Genomic DNA, 13,878 nt, shown 5'->3' with positions numbered 1-13,878 from the left:
ATTATTAGTACTTGTATCTTTAATACCGATACCTTCGTCATATATTTTAGTCATCATTGAAAACTCGAAATCAGATATAATTCCATCACTGAGACTCGCTGATAACAACGAGGATAACTTCGAGTATGCGACCGTCGCTGTATGTAATCTTATCATGTAATCGGATAATTTTTCATTCGTGCAGGTACATTTTTTTTTTTTGCGATGATATTGAGCACACCTGCAATAGTTGTTGCTGCTGAAATACAAATAGTTACGGCTACTGGTGTCATCATTGTCACCGCTGATAATATAACACCTGTTTCAGCAACAACAGCGGATACTGAATAAACAATCACATCAACGATAACTAATCGTCGTCGATATTTTTTTTACTTTTACTGTATATTGTTAGACTCGATCTTTTAATGCTGCCTGCCATTCACGCGCTTGATTGTACCTGTATTGTGCACCGTCCATATATTTTTATGCAGTAACCAATTGAGGTATTTCAGCAACAAATTCCAAACACCACGAGTAAGATGTTGCGGTTAATTTCTTATCAGCTGCTTCCAGAATAAATATTTCTTCGGTTCCGGTATTTAATATAACAGATACAACCCCGGAAAACTTATCAGTTGAATGACGCCATGGATACGTTGTAAATATTTCATATTTTGCAGCACTGAACACAGACAGCCTGTACGCGCCAGTGACTGTTGCGGTATATTTGATAGTTTTATTTTGCTGCGACCATGTTGCAAATCCCGATGATACTGTGTATACGATGTTTGTGATATGCCCAGGAGTTATTCCGGCTGGAATTTTAATCAAATTGGTTTTATTAACGATCTCAGGAATACCCGCTACGATGTCTTGCTGTGTTCGTTTAATCGTGTCTAGGTTAGTTTTGATATCAACGAGTTTTATGTCAATGGCGTGCGGAGTGCCGAAGAATTCTTCTGCGGTTTTTTTGATGGTTTCTGCCAAATCTTGCAAAAGCGCTTACATGAACGTCATACTCGGCCCGCAGCGTGGATAGTTACCTGTCTACGTTGTTGACGTATAGTTTGTTTGCGACGTTGTTGTCAGATTTTGGAGTTGTGACAGCTACTATTTTGTTCCCGTTCATGCTAAGTTCACCTGTCATTGTGTCACCGGTATTTTTCACACGATTAGCAACGCTTCTTGCAATTTCATCTCTGATGGTTGTAAACGATATACTTGAATCCCTGATTTTGCCTCTGTCAGTAAACACGGGAATATTATCCGTAACTGCACCGAGTACTCGTCGAACTATATCATTCCATCTGATGTTGCTCGTTTTTAGTTTACCATATCGATCCTGAAAAATAACAACCTCATCTGGATCAACTCCAGCCAGGTTCATAATATCAGCAAGTTCATCTTTAGTCGCGTACTTTGACAGATCAACGTCGGATTTTATTTTCTTACTGGTAGAAGAAGATCTTCCGTAAATATCAACCATTATAATAAGATCTGTTGTTTAAAACGAAGCGGTTGCTTGCATAATCATGCACGACTTTATGTGGCGGTTTGGATGATTTTGATATAGCGTTAAGTACATTAATTGCCTCACGGCCACATATTGGCGGATCTGTCATTGTTTGTGTGGGTAACGTTGAATACCAAACTCTGGAACCAGAGGTTCTTGCGTGAAGTGGTGCAACATACTTGATAAATTCAACGGGTGGAGCTAACCCGTATGAATCAAAATAAACAATTCCACGTGGATCAACCGCGTATGATACCCAATGAGTACCAGGTCCTGAATTTGAGTCGAGATTAATAATACCTGTTTCGAGTTTGTTTGGTTGTTTTGGTAATTGATCTCGCATAAAAACACCTCTAAAGATTTTTATTTTTAATTTTTTAGCAACATCAAGTAAATCAAAATTTGATGCTGGAAAATCTAATGTGGAAGCCTCAGACCTCTTCCCCAACGAGATCTCGTAATCTTAGACTGCGTCCCTTTTTTGTATCCATTTCCAGTTGCTTTCTTTAGAGCCATTCCAGCAGCTGTGCCAACAGCACCTAACGCGGCTGCTTTTGCTACGGCTGGAGCAGCAGCAGCTATTAATGCTGGAATAGCCGCAAGAAGTGGAAATATACCACGCGTTTTAACCATGTCTTTGATGGCGCTCGGAGAAAGATGGAATTGAACTCCGGTTTTTGATTCTAGGGCTTTATTGAAATGTTTAATCTGATTATTTGTCAACGATAATTTGTTTTGACCACCACCCATCTGGTCTTGTTTCAGTGATATTTTAGTTCCGCATTTGCTGGTGGTTTTTGATTGAAGCTTTTTGACCTGACCAGGAGTCAGAGTAACATTAACATGACTATACGACATTTTTATATAAAATAGATTTTTCTGAATAATTAAAGATTTTCCACTGGTGCATCAACGACCCTCATCCGACCACTACCACCTTCAAGTAACATGGCTTCATCGCTGAGTATGACCGCAATTGCTCTCTAAGGACCATAAACAACTGGTGGACCAGCCGCGATTTGTGGCAGGGTATTAACACGAGCTCGAAAGTGTATATCAACGACAGATTGTTTGGATAAATCAAGATGTTCCAGTGAAAAATAATAAATCGGATATAATGTTGTAAAATCTAAATCGGATATAATGTTGTAAAATCTATCTGTGATATTTGCAGCCCAGTATCGACGTTTTGATCACGTCCCATGAATGACATTAAACGATGATATGCACGCGCTACGTGATTTTGATCAAAATTTAACAATATATCTTCAGCTGGTTCTTGATGTCCATTTATCCGCAAGGAAACTTCATTAACTCCAAGTTTGTCAAATATCATATGTGAACGTTCTTGATTATTTATCCTAGCATTATCTTGCAGAGCAATAAAAATATGTCGTGGCGCAGACACACCTTGCTGTGATGGTATATGCCATGTAAATAAACCATTAATATTACTTTGAATAGCATCTGTGGTTACTGTTAACCATGATAGCAATGATTTACCGCCTTGATCCATAAAAGAGAGTAATTTTTGTTCTTCAGCAATAGATGGAATCATTACTGGCATCCACAATGAAAGCTTCGTTATATTTACTTTACCAGCATCAGCAACACCAACACCTCGCCAGATTGCATCATTATCATCACCTTTTCTTACGAGCACAACTGTATATTTAGCTCCAAAGATGACCTTTCTAACATTTCTGCAAAATCCAAAGATGTGAGACAATGGAATTGCACATGAGAAATTTCTATTATCTCCTGACAACGCTGCTCGGCGTGTGGCAAAACCCAAGTTGAAAGTCGAGGCAATATCTTTTATGATTTCAAAATTATCACCTGGTCTGGGTTCGCGGTCGGGGTTGGCAGCTTCTGCTTGATTATCAACTGCAGTAGCCCTTGGCGTGAATAATTTGGTATATTGATTATGGTTGGTGTTGTCGGTGATATCTTTAGCAAATATCATTGTTGGACCGGCTGATCTTGTGTAATCATCAGAATATCTCGCTAGACCAATTATTGTTGTAGCTACATCGACATCCTTCTGAATTGATTCAATATTTTTTCCGTCAATCATATATGTGGCGCTATCAAACAGCGCCATAATTCCGTTGTTGACAAAACCAACACGCAAATTGGCACCATATGGTGTATCGTCCGCCTTTACAATTTCACCTTCTACTTCAATAAACGCCTCAGCGGGTAAGAAATATCTACTTGTATATGAACCTGTAATTCGATTCTCCCCCGCTGATTTGGTTGTCTTGCGTCATAGGAGTAAAACTGATAATCACGTACCGATTCATACATAAGGACAGGTGCTTCCATATCAAATGCTGTGTCTGAATCACGCTTGAACATTTTTATTATAATTACCATTTTTCCAAATGGTGATCTAAATTATCGTGGACGAAGACCGCTTCCTGCTATTAAATTTGCTGTTATATTTTTTTCTGCTTCTTCAGATAATTCAGCTAATTTTTGATTTGCAGCCTGATTTATTATTTTGCTTACGTCAGTGGGCATCACCTCAGTACTTGCCAGTTTTACTGGTGGTTGTCGTTTTCGTCGCAATAATCGTGCTAATCTTTCTTTGATTGCCGAAAACGCCTTACCAGCAACATTGACAATTGCTCCAGGAGTTTTATCAAGAACAATATCAATAGCTTTCATCGATAATTGTTTTGCAACGGGTGCTACTTTTGGAGCCATCCTTGTGAATAATCCCTGAATAACATCACCAAGTCCATCTCCATAAATTGCTCTATAGACTGGTAATCGTGAATTTACCGCTCTGACTTGTACAAGTTTACGATGATTATTATGTATGATCATCTTATTTTATTTGTTATTTATCTAACAACTAGTCATCGACAAGTTCATCGATAAGTTCTCGGTAAACTCCGATATCCATGATACCACCTTGAAATAATCGCCGACAAATATCAGCTGCTTCATTAATTATTTCTGGTGAATTATTTCCGGCACGTTTTCCTCCTATGAGAACTTCTAACCGTGATACATCATTAATGATATTATCAGGACAAACAAAATTGTTTTCTCCCGATGTAGTCAGAAAACCACTTCCTACAGCGCTCGGAAGATCATCATCATCCCCCCCCCCCCCCGCCAACATCCGTTCTCTTTCTTCTTTAAACTCCTCACTTGGTTCCCTCAATATAGTACTTCGTCGGGTGTATAATCGCTCCAGAGGTGAAGGTTCTTGCTGTGGTGGAGGAAGTTGATACTGGGCGAGTTGTTTTTGCTGCTTTATTCTCTCTCTATAAAGTCTTTTTACTTCTTCATTAATACTTTTGAATTCTTGACCTCTAGCTTGTTTTTTGTTTCTATATACGCGATATATCCATCTAGTAAGATTATCATCATTTACTTTTTCATAACGGGGTTTTAAAATAACAGATTTATTAAATATACTATGTAATATTTTTTCAGGTAATTTTTCTATTTTAGTATTTCTAATTTCTTCAACAAACCCTTCCTTAAATCTTGCAATTAATTCTAAGTTTTCTTCTATTGATTCGGGTTCAGGTGCATGTTTTTTTTTTCACGTCGGCGACTTCAGTACGAAGTTTTCCAATACTTTCAAGTATTTCCTCACCAACAGGTGGAGGATGAGCCGCAGCTATATCAACTGGAAGATCTCGTAAAATCTTCTTTGTCTGTTTAGTTCTTCTTGCTATTTTTTCAGTTTGTTCTGCTGTTTGTTTTGATACCGGAAGAAGATCTTCTTTGATGACTGTTGTAACTTTCTCAGTAGTTGCAGTGACAGGCTTAAACAGTTTTTTATTGTCCTCTTCGTATTCAACTTGTGCTTCTTGCTGCGCTTGTAGATTTTTTCTAAATGAATCTCGCACGGTCTCTCTCACGCTATTCTTGCAGTATGAGATTCTGGATGTACCATTATTTTGATATAACAATTTTTTAATTAATAGCAGCAGAGAGGGCTCGTCTACAATTCTGTTTGGGACAAACAATAATCGTAGACGTGGTATTGACCTCTACCAAGGGTCACTATTTTTTTGAGTCTAAAAACAAAGGGTGACCATACCCTATAGTGGTCTGATCGCCCTCTCTGCTGCTATCACAAACTTTCGTCGACTAGAAAAAAAAATACCAAAATATATTCATTCCAGATCAAATGGAAAAGTTGCTGCAATGCGCATTCATTCACAATATGACTGCAAATTTCAATTTTAACTAGACACGCTATTTTCTTTCGAAAGTTGTGTCGAGCGCGCGACTAAGTTCAAATTTATCTGGGCGGAGTTATGTGCGCATTAATAATGATGTCATTGTGTAATGACAAATCTGCGCTTGTGTATTTAGTTTGGAATACGGCATTCATTCATTTACGTTGTTTCTTGTAGTGTATTTTGTTTATATAATTAAGCCTTAGGTAGAATTAAAAAAATGAGCATATAATAAAAAGGTTACTGCATTTGTATGGGAAAATATGAACTAGTTTTGTCGGAAGGATATACTACACTCCCAAGGTCGTGCAGTATTCCATCCCAAAACTCGTTCATATTTTCCCATACAAATGCAGTAACCTATAAATATTGAATCCAATTTATTGCAATCAATATTGATTCATATTTAATCAATTTGTGACAGTCCATATTCATTCATGCTGAATCCAATTTGTTTTAGTCTGTATTGATTTATGTTGAATCTATTTTGTTGAATCTATTTTGTTAAAGTCCATATTGATTCATACTGATTCATGTTGAATCCATTTAAAAGTTTAAGTTTCCCAAGGCTAGTTTAAAAGCTACGAGAGCTATGCCGACATTATTTATGTGTGGCACAATTTTAAAGACATACAACCTAAGTAAAAACGAATGAAATTATATATTTCTTTTTTCAGTTCATAATTACTTATTTAGACTAATAATTATGATTCGTGCTCATACTGAAGCCGAAATCAGGCTAGTATCGGAAATTTTGTGGGAAAAAACGCGATTCTTCATTACTGTCTGGCAGACAGAAACTCCCTGTTTGCCACGCCTATATTCATGTAACCTCTTAGTTGACCTCTCCGAAGATAAAGAAGTTAGCCATGCGCAAACACGTGTTTACAAAAATAATGGCGAAAACAACTCGATCGAAAGTTGGTAGAAAGCGAAAACTTACGGATTCTAAAAGAAAAAGAATAAAAAAGCTCTCTGGACAAAGTATGGCAACACACGCATATGTATCGGTGACCAGCATGAACGATGGAATGAAATAAAGTCCACTTTGAGCCTGAAAACTAATCCAGAGGTCGCCAAATTCTTGCTGGATAGGTGAGTCTCAAGTTTGCAATAAACAGCCAATTTTAGATACCGCCATTTATTTCTGTATAGTTAATTCTTTATCAGATCTTTTAAATTAACGTATTTTATATAAACTGACATTATTCCATTTATCTTGTAATAACATGTTATAGCCCTGCATCAATATCGCTGGACACGCGTGTAAACATAACATGTACTGCTGCTGTTTTTGAGGCTACCTAAGGGGAATTAAGGATCATCTTCATGTTTGCAGCAACCATAAAACTTTATTTAGAGGCAAGCAGTCACTGCTGGGTTTTTTAATGATGTAAATGATGATGATTGTAAAGGAAAATAATGCAATGCAGTTAAGAACATTTTATGAATACAATTATTTGTAAAGTATATAGAATATTGTGTCTAATGAAACAATTATTTTTCCTGGGTATATTAGTTATGAATTGAATGGCAGTGCAAGGAAAACGGTAAGAGATTCATCAGAAACAGAGAGGAATGTCACAGAAGACATGGCCACAACTTCTACACCTGGGCCAACAGTTCATCGGATACAGATGCCTGCTGTGTCTGCTATAACCATTATCAGAATCAGATATGGCAGCAGTGAAAGTATTACTACATTTTTTAAAAAGTTTGTGTATTTACTTGTTTAAAATGTTTTGGTTGATGCATATCTAAGGAATTTATGTATTACATGGAAATTTATCATTCTATATTAGTGAAATATTTTGCAGTTGGTAAAGATTGTACATTTGAAAAAATATGGTATTTTCTTTTCTTGTGTCTTGCATATATTTAGACTTTAAATTAGACTATTATTTTTGTTGTAAATTATTTGCTGGCATTTGTAAACATAAATTACAAAAAACATGAATCATTTGGGGGAAAAAAGAGTGCATAAATAGCTAAAGCAGAAGATAGAAAAGTTCCATGTGTCATTTTTTGCCAATGATATTTGCTTTATAACTGAATGCTCCTCATCATGCAGTGGGTATTTTAGTTATAGGGCCTCAAGGGAGGATAGTCCTTAACTAAATGAGTCACCCTCTGTAAATAAAATATGATTATTATTATAATTATTTGTTGAAGCATTATATCTCATTTCCATCATAATAACCATGGTAAATGATAATGCTTTGTTCATGTCGAATGATAAAAAGCTGTAATGGTTTCCAAGTTCAATATTAGTATTTACAAATTTCAAAATTTTATTTTTAGGGATTCAGCCTTGTCTGGAGTTGAAGAATTTCAGGAGAAGGAAAGTGTTATGATGGAAAAGTCTAAAAGTTTTATCATCCCATTTGAGTAAGTATACTAACAATAATAATTGTGATACTTAAAAGGATATTATTTGTGTAAGTAATGTGATACATGCATGATATATGTAACTAAACTAAAAATTGGTATATATATATATATATATATATATATATATATATATATATATATATATATATATGTATATATATATATGTATATCAGTAGATGGTATTTGTGTATGAACGAGAAAGTTCCTCCTACAAAAGCTTTCTTTTCTCTGTATGAACATACCAGTTACAAAAGTGTAATTACAATATATCTTAAATATAGTGTAGATGCATAATTGAAATCATGAAGATATACTGTCTATCATCAAAAGGAAATGAATGCATTGTATTATAAATACAAACCACACTAAGGCCGTAGTTAGGGGCTGTCCATTTATTACCTATGCATGGAGGTGGGAGGGGTAGTTAACCCAAATGCATATGCTTGAGTATGGGGAGGGGGTCTACTGATAATGTATGTACACACAGGAAACAGCTGGGGTGAAACCTAGATAATAATTTGTCTAATACATTACATGTTGTACTGAGTTCAGTCAGTGTTTGAATTTTAGTGGACACTAGACAAACTTTTTAAAGTTATGCAGCTTATTTCTTTGATGCAACCAGACATTCATCGTCGGTGGACTGTCTGTTTTTTTAAACATGTTAATATTATTAATCCTTGATCGTTTCTGCATGGATTAAATATAGGCTGTTCTATATAATTCGGGGGGAGGGGTGTGCTTGTAAGAAATTACGCGTGTGTACGGGGGGAGGAGGAGGAGGGGTCAAGCTTTGCCAGAGTTTTGCGTACGTATTAAATGGATGGTCCCATAAGAATTTTCTCTTTTCACTTACCTGTCCAACTGAGCTAAAAAGCCACTGACTCAAAATTATATTTTTCTGACTTTTTTGTATATCATATTTTTTCTTTTGAAAGTAACAACTGGACTTTCCCATATCTGATGTGCTTTCTCACACACAAATAAAATTATAAAAATGTCCTACCAACCTACCAGAATTTGAATGCTTGGTATGAGAGAGGGGTATGAATATTTTTCGCATGACCTGACACTATTGTGTTTTATTTCTAGTCTTACAATGGAAGTTTCTGAGAGCAACTTTGAAGCTGATGACCATATGTCAGATGAAGATTATGAGCCAAGTTTAAATCTTTCATTCAGGTAATGAAAATTTTAGTATCTTTTCAATAAAGAATTTGTATGTGATTAAAATGTTATCATGTATGTAACTGTAATGGATAGTGAAAAGATAATGAAGCTACTGACATACTGCCTGTTAATATCATTGGATGTGTTTTTCATCAGAATCTCTGAATATGTATGTGAAAGCCAACAAATATTAGATTTGTATAATAAAACTTCATAACCGTCTCTTCTTACAGCATTTTATGAAATGTCTTAAATATTTCATTTTATCTTTAAGACCAGACAGTAACATCTGTTTGGAAGATGCTAAAGAAGAAGATGACACAAATGATGAGGAGGATGGTAGTGATCAACCAGAAATAGAAGAAGGACCTGATATTTGGCGTATTGAAGATACCTTTAACTTTGTTGGTGACAGTCCTTTTTTAGTTTATTACAGTGCACTTCTAAGTCTTGCAAAGACAAATGTGCTGCTTACTTGCAGATCCAAGGGATGTGGGACAGAAATATCACTATGCAGACAAGTTGTTGGATCAGCATTATATTTAAAATGGGTAAGATTGCAGCTAAGTTACATTCCAGTGAATATGCATTTTTAAGCATTATTTATATTGCAATTTTCATGAGATTTATCAATATTTTTTTTACTTTTACAAAGATACATTTACTCCAGCAAAACTGTTACATGTGCTCTGAAAGGTATCAGAGTTTTGCAAACTGGAGGATGTTATTCATATTATATTACTATACATGTTGTCACCATATAAGTATAAACTAATGTTACTGAATTGTTAGACTTGTTTATGCATACTATACTGGTGGTAATACATATATGTAGAAGTCCTATTTATTACACAAAACTGCCACACTAAACATAAAAAAGAACTCTTTATGGTATGTAAAATAAATCAGATTTTATATTTATCTAACTGTTTGTGAAAATGGACATTGTGCCAAGAAATGGTGTTCACAGCCTCTGCTGAATCGGCAAGTACATGGTGGTGATTTACTTTTGGCATCTGCCATATTATTGTCTGGCAGTACCTTTCAGAAGATGGTCATGTTTTCAAAATTTCTGAAGCTACCTATTGTAAGTTCTACAACATTTCATAAAATTCTAAGAACGTATTTAATTCCATCCATTGACCAATATTGGATTGACCATTGTTACAGGGAAAGGCAGTTGTAATTCTTGGTAAGTCAAATTTTAGTTAATATAGCTAAATTTCAAATTTATCTGAAAATTAAAAGTATATCCAAGATATACATGTTCTTTCAAAATTCAAATATCATGAAAACACCTCTAACCCAAGATATAAAAAAAACATAGCGATTGATGTTGTTTTTTTGTCATGCTCATCACTTGGTTTTGATATAAATTGTAACCATTATTATTGTTAAAAGATGAACGAATACAAATCCAGGTGATCAATGTGCTTACCTTGTTACTCATGATCTCTTAACATTGTACACAATATTTTGTGTCTTATCTGATCTTAACACGTTGACTTGAAATTTGATCATTCAGCTTGTAAACGTATTTGGAAATTTAGGTGGGAAAATACAATTTAGGTGGGGAAAGCTGGATTTCAGCATTTAGTCATTAATTTCATGCTAAATCCCAGATCTGATGTTATAGGTTACTCAAAAACAATGTGGCAGTCTTTATTATAAGATAGCTATTATTACTATTTATTACAAATGCTTATATGAAACTTAGAGCTAATATGTACTGCATCCTGGTTTTTAGGGGATGGTAGAATGGACATTCAGCCCAGTATTGCACATACATATTCATGGAAAATTCCAACTAGACAATTTTGTGCATCATAACAATGGATGAAAGAATGACAGACAGGAAAAGCACAAACTTAGAAAAATGCTTTGTAAAAATGGCTGAATTTCTTAAAGGAAAAGAAAATAAAATTTGTAGAAGTCATCACAGATTCACATATACAGATTACTGCTCTGATGAGTAAGATGGCTTTTGCTTAATTACTGTGATATAATGAAATAACCTGAACGTATATGTGTATGTTTATTTTCTTAATAAACAACAAATATAAATTATGATATTTTTAATATAAAAAACATGATATAAACATGTACTGAATGCTGGATAGAAATATATATCATCCTGAGTAATACCTAATATCGAAATTCAGTCTAATGCCACTTCATGAAAATAATGTGTATCCCTCTTTCATTGTGTATATGATATTTGACTGATGATGAACTTAAACTCTAATGTCCTTTGCCTATCAAATCAATGTTGGTTTGTGCTGCATGCGTGCACTAACAGTGATCAATGGTATGAGGTTTACATTGGGAAGGTAACCACATTCAAACAAATCATGATAAGTTATATATATATATATCTATATCTATATATATATATATATATATATATATATATATATAAAATCCAAATTACTCAAACAGGTTATATATTTGGTAAATATGGTATACTGACTTACACAATTTTGTGATCATTGACTCCTTCAAGTAAATTTGTTGTGCATAGTTATGTCCTTGTGACAATTTGCTTAATTAAACAACGATTTGTGCTCAGCACATGTGATATGTAATAATTAAGATGTTTGGTCTGCAATATAATAGTTATGAAGCATTGAAGATAAAATCAGAAACTTTATTTCTAATGATAAGTGTATTTAAATTCAACAGTGTATAGTGAAATTTTTCGGTACTTACAAGTGCATGCCATTGATGTCTTTCTTTTAATCCTCACAGAAAGACTTTCCAGAAATCAAGCATTCATATGATGTATGGCATGGAGCAAAGAATTTAGGCAAAAAACTAATTCAAGTGAGTTACAAGAAAATTTTAATATGAAATGAAATAAGTCCCAGTAGATATAGAACTTGAAAAACAGCAATCTAATATTTAATATAAAAGACAAGTTTCATATGTATGAAAGATCAAATGTCTGAATGAGAACTAATAATTAGTGCTTTGATTTGTAGGCTGGTCAGGAGAAACAAAACCGAAATCAGATGGAGTGGACCAAACATGTTGTTAATCATTTCTGGCACTGTGCACACATTTCTGATAATGGAGGATTTTATTGTAAGTACATATACAACACTCTTGTTGCTTTATAATGATGTAAGACTGATTTTTTGTCACTAAAATGTTTCCCTTCTTTTTTTTTTGTTTACAACATTTAAACTTTAAAATACATTGTATATGTTGTCTCATATTTATTGGTTGTATGGAGTGGTATTTTGCACCATGTTGTAAATGAACATGAATGGTTATTACCACATGGTCAAGGTGAAACAAATGCATGAAGTCATGGACCTCTTCCCAGTGAAAGAAGTAAAGAATGACTCAAAAAGGACAGTCCACCTCAGGTTGCACTGCGCAGAATTGTTCTGGATAAAAGGCTCTTGAACCGGATTCCATACTACCTTAACTTTAGGTAAGTGTAAAAAAATGGTGTTTTATTGCTGTTCTTTTAGCTGCAACAATCATTACTAAAATGATCAGTTTCTAAACTTGTGTACTGCATTTATCTTAACTCATTAAGCCCGAATCCCGCCTGTAGGCATGATGAGGCTGTATCCTACTTCCAAAGTGGACAGTATTAAAAAAAAGCAGACAGATGTTGCTCTACAACGATACCCAATAATCTGGACCTTCTACCTGCATTACAAAATGCAGAGGGGAAAACATATTTTTTGAGACCCGATTTTTTTTACACCAAAAAGTTGCCCATTGTTGGAATCGGATTTTAGATATTTTTGCCTGCGATCCAATTCAGACCAGTCTGAACTACACACAGACAGGTGAACCTTTGCAAAAGTAGGATACGTTGGGGATTGGGAGTAAAAAGTGGCCAGGAAAGGAAAATGATGGGTCAGTAAGCACAGAAAAGAAAAAATAACTCCAACTTTTACCCTCCTGCACATGCCAAACGATATTTCTAGCACACCTAGGCATCAATCTAAACAAAAAACTCTTGGAAGTAGATGTATTTGGATGTATTCAGAATTAACCCCCAAAATGCATTCCCTACCCCCATTTCAGGTTAAAATGAAAACAATCTTTGGGGCTGAATGAGTTGATTATTCTTTGCACTGTATAAATAATGCTACTGTACAATATATTTTGTTCTCACCAAAACATTATTTTATGGAGATTTATAAATTTAAAATAGTTTTCTGCATCTGAATCAATTTATTCATTAAGTCATTTTACGTTAATTTTCAGAAGTACCACAGAACTGGAGAATTTCCAGAATTTGATTTTATTGTATGCCTCCAAAAGACATTCATATAAGGCACCAGCTTTCAGAGCTAGGAATTTGCTGGCAGCTCTTGATCATAACAATCATATTGACAGAGATGTGATTGTTAACAGAGATGGAACAATAAGGTAATAAACTCGATTCTTGTTTTGTAATGTAATAATTCATTTTTGTTAAAACATTAATGCTTTACCTGAAAGTTGATAAACCATGTGTGTGGTACAATTTAATCTAACACAATAAAGAAGAAAATTCTTATAACTTAATTTCATAATTAGAATTAGTCTTTAATTTAATTATAAAATTCTGTAAATAATCTAAACATTTTTATTATATCTTGGTA

The 13,878-nt window shown here is 34.4% G+C and overlaps 1 protein-coding gene across 4 annotated transcripts in view; it reads left to right on the top strand.

Moving 5' to 3' along the window:
• Positions 1–5,546: 5,546 nt before the first annotated feature.
• The window catches only part of LOC149808179 (uncharacterized), a 19,370-nt gene continuing 11,038 nt past the window's right edge, over positions 5,547–13,878 (top strand). Inside the window, exons 1-7 of one of the 4 annotated variants that reach the window (XR_016424124.1) lie at positions 6,001–7,420; positions 8,008–8,094; positions 9,191–9,280; positions 9,543–9,819; positions 12,250–12,352; positions 12,560–12,707; positions 13,499–13,663. Coding sequence is in view for 2 of the 4 variants with exons in the window: in XM_089974189.1 (XP_089830315.1) it covers positions 7,299–7,420; positions 8,008–8,094; positions 9,191–9,280; positions 9,543–9,819; positions 12,250–12,352 (679 nt within the window). In the remaining 2 variants the exon portion in view is untranslated. The other 3 variants (XR_016424126.1, XM_089974201.1, XM_089974189.1) reach the window with 3 other exon arrangements.

Source organism: Sinohyriopsis cumingii, chromosome 1 (genome assembly GCF_028554795.1).
Source record: "Sinohyriopsis cumingii isolate HCF-2022 chromosome 1, ASM2855479v2, whole genome shotgun sequence".
Classification (NCBI taxonomy): domain Eukaryota; kingdom Metazoa; phylum Mollusca; class Bivalvia; order Unionida; family Unionidae; genus Sinohyriopsis; species Sinohyriopsis cumingii.
Note: the sequence above shows the minus strand (reverse complement) of the source record. Positions and strands in the feature narration are given on the sequence as shown.